Genomic DNA, 9,537 nt, shown 5'->3' with positions numbered 1-9,537 from the left:
GCAAATTCCTAGGAGATGCCGCTTTATTAGCATCTCATTTTTGGCGACTGTGTAACCCGTGTTAAATTCCATCTACAACCATAACTGTTGAGCGGAATCTCCTGTGAATTTGCGAATAATAGCCAGGGGAATTAGATTGCTGCTGTCAATATTTTACGTATGCCTTTTTGTAAACATTGAACTCATTGAAGTAATAGAATGAAGCTAAATATGTACCAAGCTATATATTTAAATACTTGTTAGATGATTTCACGAAGTTGGGGAGTCAAATGAAATGGGGGAATCAGTGAAGTTATTGTATAAAAATATCGTTTCCCTTCGGGATAAGCTTATTTCATGGGCGCACCGTATCCCTCGCAAATACATGTTTTTTGCATGCATAAACTTTGGAATAAAACGCGTAAGATTAGGTACTTTTTACCTATGAATACGAAAGTAAAATAAATATTTACATCGCAATGTTTTCAGCTTCATTTTAGTACTTCTAAATAAGTTAGTAGGTTCATCAATTAAGGCATCCATAAGAAAATATAATTTATTTTTAAGTATGTTCTTACCACAGACTTGTCATTTTCGCGCTCGCGCTTGACAGACAGCTGAAGTGTGCGAAAGGGAAGCCATCACGTATATGAACATACCATGAGTGCGAAAGAGTCAGACTACCAATGAGAAAACGTGACCACTTTTGACTTTGACGACGGCCGCGGACGGCCAAGAGCGTATCACAGTAATTTTCAAATTGAAAAATATACACGGATTAGGACGAAAAGTATTAAATAAAGTAATTCAGTGAAGATTGCGTCTTGTAGTGTGCCGGATTTCAGTGTTACAGTGCCAAATAATCCAAGCAAACACAAATTTCAGAGGATTTATGATATTCATAGCGAAATTTTCATAACGATATTTTGTCAAATTAACAGCGTAAAAAGTGTAAGAAGCCGGTTTATAAAGTTTATTATAAGTTTTTCTTCCTTTGTGTGCTAATATTTTATCATATTAGTCTATAATTTAAAATATTTTTTCTACTCCAGCACTTAAATGTGTCAATTAAATGACTGACAGTGATATCTAAAGCAATGTCATTTGAATGCTTTGTCTATAGGCTCATAAGATGACTGCTAGCAGTCATCTTATGAGTATAATACAACTGCTTTATTTTTTTTAAAGATACAAGTTCCGATCATCTTGATTGAAAGAGGTATGTTTTCATTTACAATAATAACTCTTTTTTTTTTTAATAATAACTCAATTTTTTTTAAATAATAACTCTTTTTTTTTAATAATAACTCTTTTTTTTTAATAATAACTTTTTTTTTTTTTTTTTTGCTGCAGCTGTCATAGAAAAAGTAATGTATGCAACAGCTCATAATTGGTTCTTAAAATTCTCGGGTCTTTTTTTACAAAACTCGACTACGTCTCGTTTTGTAACTTCGACCCTTGAATTTTAAGAACCCTTATTATATCACTGTTGCATAAACTACTATTGTGTAAAAACATAACCTGTTACTTTACGCTAGGGCTTGACAAAATGTTCATATGACAGTATCGATAACTTGTCGGTATATTAATAGCTATGTAATTATTTCTTCACAAGACATCATTAAGATATTAGCTTTTATAACCGACTTCAAATAATAACGATTGTTATACCTTTTTGAAGGTGCTCATGTTTAGCGGTAAATTTAAACTTCACTTTCCAACACAGTAAGAGTTACATTAAGATAAGTCTGCAACGATTTTGATAGTACACGCAGTGCAAGTGTTATTTATACGTCATAATGTCGTAGAATTTTAACGTTTAAAATAACACATTTGAAAAAGTAGTCGATAAAGCAATCAAACATCGACAGATTATTAATATGTTGTAACATGACATCACTATTTTCGATCTCACATAGACAATTTACGCACACACTTGCATTTCATTTTTGGTCGCACTTTTGAAGATTGACAGTTGTTCTAGTCATATTAATTCTATGGTTCTTACATAACTCTTATACGTTGTTAAAACTTTAAAACATTTACATAAGAAATTGCTGAAAAAATGGTAACGAAATAAGACATAATAGTTAATGTTAAGAATGTATAAAATATGTATTATGCATAGGTATGTACTACCGTTTTATATAAGCAGGCATTTGATTTTTTTAAACAATCTTTCCTTATCGTTTGTTTGACGCTCCAGTTTTTCAGCCACCGTTTTATACTTACCCAAAACCGCTGGCTCAACTTTTTATTTTTGCTTTTATTGCTGCGAATTCCTGTCATTACTAACAATTACTTTAATCTTATAAGAATAAAATGCCGTTTCGTCACTTGAAATTTCTCAAGCTCTGTAAATTATATTCACAATGCAAAAAATTACGATCGGATTTGCGACGAATCCATTCGAGGATATTCATGACACTTTTAGAGCAATTCTTATAACGAAGCATATGACTTATTCATGGTTTCGAAGGTAGACGCAATAAGTCCGATGCCTTCATCTGAAATACCGATTCCATCTGGAATACCGTATTTTAAACGAGACGATAACGAACGAAAACAAATTTACGATAGTCACCACCTACCTCTAAGTTTTTGCACTATCTATATAATAGAGATATTTAATTTGTTAAGTACATGAATTTTACTCATTTGACCTTTACAATCTTTAAGTTTAAGAAATAGCGCCTAGGTGACCTAGGTGGATGGATTCCATGTTCTAACTTTGCATTATTTTGATGGAAATTCGAATAGATTGAGTACCTACCAGACGGCCAGTTAAATTCTGTACTCGTAGTTTCATAAGTAATTATATATAGTTTTCTTTAAATGATTTTCGCGTATGTACCTACCGTATTTTTATAACATTCAATTAATAAAAGAATTACATGGTACAGCTTACCAATTCCATAAAACCACGTGTAACCAAAACCATTTATATGGATTGCCTAATTGCCTAATTATACTCGTAAGTATTATCAATAGTTATTTGTACAACAAGAGATCAAAGTTTGATATTTCTTCGAGTGCTTAATTTGAGTCCCGTGCAAGCGAAAGATAATTTAGAATCTTGAGCTTAGTAAGGGACTCAAAAGCGCACGAGATGTAAATAACTTTGATCTCGTGTAGTTCACAAAACTTTTCACCTCAGCAGTGAGAACATATTAGAGAACCCGAAAAATGTATTCCTTCTTCATGATCTTACCTGTATTCACTCATGTTTTCTTAAGATATACCAACAATTAAGTTTTCACCTCAGCAGCTCGAATAAGGGTACTTTGCTACTTAAAAACAGTGAGCAAAATCGCATTTTGCTCACTGAGTGAACAAAATCGCATTTTGCTCATTTTGTCGCACTCAGTGAGCAAAATGCGATTTTGCTCACTGTTTTTAAGTAGCACAGTACCCTTGTTCGAGTTTCTGAGGTGAAAAATTTCTTGCAGGTTATTTTCGATAGCATCGTTATTCATATAACTGATAAAACTATACATATAAGAAATACTTGTTATTTAAACGCCGGTTTAATAGGTAGGGCCAAATTCTCCTCCTCTCTCGCCAGGAGAGGGGAAAGGAGCGGCGAGTCCCACACACCGTGCATTAAACGCATTCCCACTCCGTCAAAAAAAAGGCATAATATTATGTATTATAGTTTATTTCTTGAGTTTAAGCGATTTTAAACAAATCTATATGCCTATCATGCCCAACAGTGCATGGCTTAAAAAACGGTGTTTTTTTTTACAGTATAGATGTTCCTAATTCCTAAATAATGGTAGCGATTATTTCATTATTAGTTATATATACCTATAGACAGCCGTTTTGTAAAGAATCACAGTTTTTTAAGCCAGGCGATGTTGGGCATGGTGGGCGATGTTTAGCAAGTTATCGGTATGTACTTTCATTTGGTATGCATATTAAGCTGCAAAAAACGGAAAAGTCAGTCAGTCTTTGGCGATGGGAATGTGAATATGCCAAATGTTATTCGGCAATTCGCGCCCAAATACGTCTAAGCAGGTTCTCATCAGGGGAGCGTAAATCTGCAACAAAACATGACGCATTTAATTAATTTCTGGCATTTATTTAAATAGGACCAATCAAGTCTTAATTAAATTCCTCGACTTTGATGACTTACTTTCCCGTAGAATCCCGTTTCCCACTTCCCGGTGTCCACGCCTAAATTAATATTGGTGGCGCAATGATTTATTATAATGTCTTCATTTACCTAAAAAATATTTTTTTTATATGATTTGAATTTAAGCAGATGCGTCTAAAAATAAGTTCCTGCTGGCGTCTTGTCGACAAAATTCTCGGAATTGATTGTTATGCCATTTATGGTCCTAGCTAAATTGGTTGTTCCATACTTACTTTATGAAATGTCCAATTTAGCTAGAACCCTAAATGACGTAACAATCACGGGGCGTGACTGTACATGAAATGAGTAGGCCGATATTAAAGTATACATTTCGCCCATCATGTAAAATACGGCTATGTATCTGGGGGCACGGTAGTGCCCCCGCCAAGACGAGCAAAGCGAAGCGCAAGGGCACTACCTACCTTTTCTCGAAGCGCTTCGTCGTTTTTTTGAACCCTCTTAACTTGGGTTTGGATTATACCACATAAACAAAACTCTCGGGATATGATGTCAATAGTGCACTTATTAAGCATAAAAAAATTCAATTGCATAGCTCTTATACTTTGGATTTTATTTATGTCTAAAACACCCCGATTTCGTCACTGACTCATTCACTCACTGTTGATCATCAAAACCTCTAGGGTACTTCCTGAAGTCCTAGGAAGCTGAAATTTGGTATGTGAGATAGTATTAGTCCACAAACAACAAAAAAATCCAAAAAATTGAAATTATAAAGCCCCTAAGGGGGTGGAATTTTGTATGGTAAATCGATAACCGCGGAACCGATTTAGTTGAAATGTGGTATGTAGATAGTTATTGTTATGGGGAAGGATATAAAATAGTTTCAACCCCAAAATCACCCCGTAAGGGTGAAAAGGGGTGGAAAAAGGCGTTAGGGGAAAAAGGAGGTTGAAGTTTGTATGGGGAATCAGTAATAAAGCAGATTGTATATAAAAGATGCCCCCCCAAAGTACGTATTTCAGGATTTTTAATAGTAAATCACCCGCAACCCTTTAAATCAGAAGATTGTCATAAGCAACTTACAAAAAGATGTGAAATCCCACCAAAAACATTTTCATGTAAAATGTTGCCAAGACGAAACCATAAGACTCGCACTGACAAAAAGTTATCAAACATCAAACATCAACATTTATTCAGCAAATAGGCCACAAGGGCACTTTTACACGTCAACATGGAATTTACATACAGCAAAAAAAAAACACATCTACAATTATAAAATACAACTTTCTAAGCCGCAAATATAAAATCAAACTATAGTATTACATAGAGATGTATAAAGTCTCTAAATGTCGAATTACAAAAAAAAACGCTATAACAATAGTATTGAAAAAAAAAGAACACAAAGATACAAAACTGTAATCTAAAATTATTTAGAGATGTAAATGTCTCTAAGTGTCATCATAACTAAAAGATTACAATATATAGTAGTTAATCAAATTATCCTTAGAGATCACAGTGTTTTCAGTTAAAAGAAACAGTGAATCTGATGTACTCGGATATGCTTGGGGAAATTAATGACAGAGGGCGTGAAAACCAATTTTATAAGTCTTTCAAATCTTGTATAATCTGTGATGCCACTTTCATCTTTTTCGTTACGCGCAATTAACAAAAGGAAAGAAATAACAAAATAATTTGGTTTTATTTTTTGCTTGCCTTTAAAATATTTTTGATTCATATATCTAATAATAAAATATTCATCAAGTGTTTTTTCTTTAATTTAGTCCATTTTAAAATCTTAATTTGCATAAATTTTAGGATACAATTTAGATAAATATGAAAGGAACGGAACGTTATTGACAGACCCGCCATAACGTTTTTATTTCAATACTTTACTTTCTTGTTATCCTCGATGCTTGAAAGTGCTCTGAAACGATTCTCTTGTGATTTTATACGCCTGTGCTTGCCCTGGACCCCGATAAATCTGTTTTTATGTGAATAGTATGGTGTACTCAACGGACTCTGATTTGCTGCTTGGATTGGTTATTTGTGACAATGGTTCGAAACAGTGCGATGTGTTGTGTACCTAATTGCGGTAAAACGCGTAAGTATTCATATTAATATTTTTCATTTTCAACTGTGGAGCAATAATACTTAACCCTGAAATATAAATATGGAACTATGACCCCAGTAAGGTCTACTTCATGTGCAATATGACTCGGCGTTTTCGAATATAACTTTGACAAAATTGTCGCGATTTATTAGCACTGCGTGGTATTTTATTGACATGTAATCAAACCTAGATTATATTTCTTTAATATAACACTATCAGTATATACACAGTCTGGGTATTTTTCCAAATAAGGGTTATAAGTTATATAAAGTAGAGGTATTTCCCTATTAAGGACCGGGTCCTTCAAAGGCCTTTCTTTAGCATGGTTAAAGAACACAAAATCAACTGTAGGTTTTTATCATTTCATACCTTGACATAAGTGCAGTTATGAATGTGGTATTTTTTTTAACTTATTTAAGTTAATATAGGTATTCATTGAACATCCAAAGTTCATTCTGTTAGTGTACCTACTTAAGTCTGTACTAGTGTTACTGTAATTATACATATACATTTCTTTTTTTTTTTCAGGATTAGATAATGTGATTCTTCACAAATTTCCCTGTCCAATTAATGAGGCTGACCGGTTTCGTACTTGGATTTACTCTGTTAGTGGAGATGTGTTATCTTTGGATAATCAATTTATTCATAAGTACCGAAAAGTGTGTCATGTTCACTTTGAGGAAAAATTTATTAATCGAAGCGGAAGACTCAGCGCTATTGCAGTTCCAACACTACATTTAAAAGGTACATACACAATTTTAGCCGAATTGCACACATGTCTTGTACAATTTAATTGTTGTGCCATTGAGGGTTCATATTACATTGGACATATCATAGTTTAGTTTATTTATTTCATAATGATAAATTACAGTATAAATTATTTTATTTATTATAGTGTTAGTATCCCTATGTCCCTGATGAGGGATAACAGGATACCATCATAGTGTTAGTATTAGCCCCCAATGACAAAAAAGGGCTGTCATAAGTTCAATGTGTATGTGTATGTAGTAGTTATATATCTCTGTGTATGTAGTTGTATGTCTGGCTGCGGCAATCTATGTAGCACTCAAACGGTATGTGAACTAATTTGAGTGCAGTTTTTTAATCAAAAGCCTTGTTTATTGGAATCATCACTTACATTACAGATCACTTACTATTCTAAAATATGGCTTAAGTTTCATGTACTAGGTACCTATTATTTTAATGTGTTTTAGAAAAAAAAATTGCCCGTTGCCCTCTAACTTAACTTTTGGTCTTTCATTGTGATATAACAATACTTTTTAAGGGCAAATATTTCTGTAATAAAATGGTTAAATTTTCAGGAATGGCTACGCAAACCGCATCGGTGCAAATTGCAAGCAATTTCCAACAACCGTTGCAAGATGATCATGTACCCCGAGCCCCATTGATGAACATCACGAATCAGTACAATGCAGGTGGTGACGACACTTCTCGGCCCTCAACTTCAGGTCAGTATGAAAACTATATATTTTCTTACAATAATATATCTATTTTTTTATTTCATTATATATTTGATACATAATTTGGAAGCTTTTTTAAAGTTTTTATTAAGGAGGAAATTCTTTACAGATCATTTAGTATTCTAAATTATAGCTTAATTTTTATGTGACTAATTATCAATCTTCCCATTCCATTCTTCTTCTTGTTAGGTTAGGTTAGGTTAGGATTATTTAGCTGTGGCGCTAGGTGCACGTTGATGAACTCTTCATAGAAAGGCTTTGATCGGACTTTCATACATTTGCGACCTTTTATTATAGAGCATCGATTTTTTTTTTGTGGTTAGCACATCTAATGGTGTCTATAATTTTGCCCAAGTCTCTTATGTTTGATAGTTTCCGACTTACGTCATTTTTAAGATTTATTGAAAATAATTATTATCTCACAAACTACCCACACAATTTTTCTTTAAATCTTAGTCAATGTTCTATAAATTAAGACTCACCTCTACAAAAAAAAAATAATATTACTTGTTTAAAAAAATTTGATGTGTAACAAATTATGTCAAAATGTTTTCAATTATGTTAATATCCAGAGAGGAAAATGAGTACTACGTTTGTATGAAAAGGCGATTTCACACGGGTCCTCCACTTTCGTCTTAACTTTACAAAAATCAAATGTTCTGTAGGTATTAAATTGGTGAAATATATGATTTTCAGGGATGGCTACGCCAACCGCATCGCTGAAAATTGCAAGCAATTTACAAGAACCATTGCACGATGTACTAGTGGAGTCAATATAAAGTTAAAGTTACATTAATTGCACAGTCAAATGTTTCTACACGGGTGAATTATATATCATATTGAATACCCGGCTGCGAATTAACAACTTGATATCTGTTCCCGTTTTTGAGAAATAACATTTTTTTTATTTTATATTTTATACTACCTAAACAGTAATTTCACACTAGAGATTTTTTGAAGAATGGGCTATGAAGCTTACACGACTACACGGTCAAAATTTCTCCCGACAATAATATTAATTATAGATTTAATGAAAAAAACAATAACTTTGTAAGTTTTTCATGACCGAGAATATCCCACACTGAGAGAAAAGTTTACTATTGTGGTTAATAGTATTTGTTTCGATCATGTTTAATTTATCTGCCTGAGGAACTGCTATATTCGCAGAATAGCAGCATGATATTGGAAACAAACAGCAAATAATGTTCTACACAATTAATGGACACTTCTAGTTTTTTGACAGTAAGTGTACAAGTTATTGAAGAATAACATACTTATTTTTCTCGCAATTATTAAATCAATTTCCAGCATAAAAAGTCAATGAAGTATGCTGTATTTCCAGGCTTTCACAGAGGCCAAGTCAAACTTTGTTTAAGATGTCAAAAAGATATCATTTTGTTATCATTCGCCCAACCGTCTCGCTCGCACCAATACATATTTCATCTAGTACGAGTGAAATGCACGCGCGAATGATATAAAATGACATCTTTTATAACAAAGTTCGAATTAGCATCAAGGTATATTAGGAAAATATACCTTATGACTTATGGCATTGCGTTAAGGTTTAATAATTCAATGCATAAAGTGTCTGTGTTTATGTGAAAAATGATAGGTGTCAATTTTTATATCTATTCACAAAACGTTTAGAATACAGGATGCACAGTCAGATATAAATAGACGCTTGAAGTCTTACAACTATCTATGATACTGGATCTCAAGCTTATTTGGTTAGTAAGTACCGTCCACCAAGTTATACTTCGAATAGCCACCCGGACAAATTCCAAAGCTAATTTCGAATTTTAAAATTTGACAATTCACGAGAAGAGTAACGTAACGTCAAAGGATATGTTTGTCCCTTTCCAACGATCCTG

The 9,537-nt window shown here is 33.1% G+C and overlaps 2 protein-coding genes across 2 annotated transcripts in view; one reads left to right on the top strand and one right to left on the bottom strand.

Moving 5' to 3' along the window:
- Positions 1-3,885: 3,885 nt before the first annotated feature.
- The window catches only part of LOC134663266 (uncharacterized), a 30,351-nt gene continuing 24,699 nt past the window's right edge, over positions 3,886-9,537 (bottom strand). The window contains exons 11-12 of the mRNA XM_063519679.1: positions 4,115-4,204; positions 3,886-4,019 (exon numbers count right to left, since the gene is read on the bottom strand). Coding sequence (XP_063375749.1) covers positions 3,924-4,019; positions 4,115-4,204 — 186 coding nt within the window. The 3' untranslated portion in view covers positions 3,886-3,923. The remainder of the gene's footprint in view (positions 4,020-4,114; positions 4,205-9,537) is intronic.
- LOC134647452 (uncharacterized) lies at positions 5,862-8,445 on the top strand. The gene is made up of 4 exons (XM_063501800.1): positions 5,862-6,176; positions 6,714-6,929; positions 7,508-7,654; positions 8,363-8,445. The coding sequence occupies exons 1-4, from the start codon at positions 6,128-6,130 to the stop codon at positions 8,443-8,445; spliced, it is 495 nt and encodes a 164-aa protein (XP_063357870.1). The 5' UTR covers positions 5,862-6,127.

The sequence above is a fragment of the Cydia amplana genome, chromosome 4, assembly GCF_948474715.1.
Source record: "Cydia amplana chromosome 4, ilCydAmpl1.1, whole genome shotgun sequence".
In the NCBI taxonomy this organism is placed as follows: Eukaryota; Metazoa; Arthropoda; class Insecta; order Lepidoptera; family Tortricidae; genus Cydia; species Cydia amplana.
Note: the sequence above shows the minus strand (reverse complement) of the source record. Positions and strands in the feature narration are given on the sequence as shown.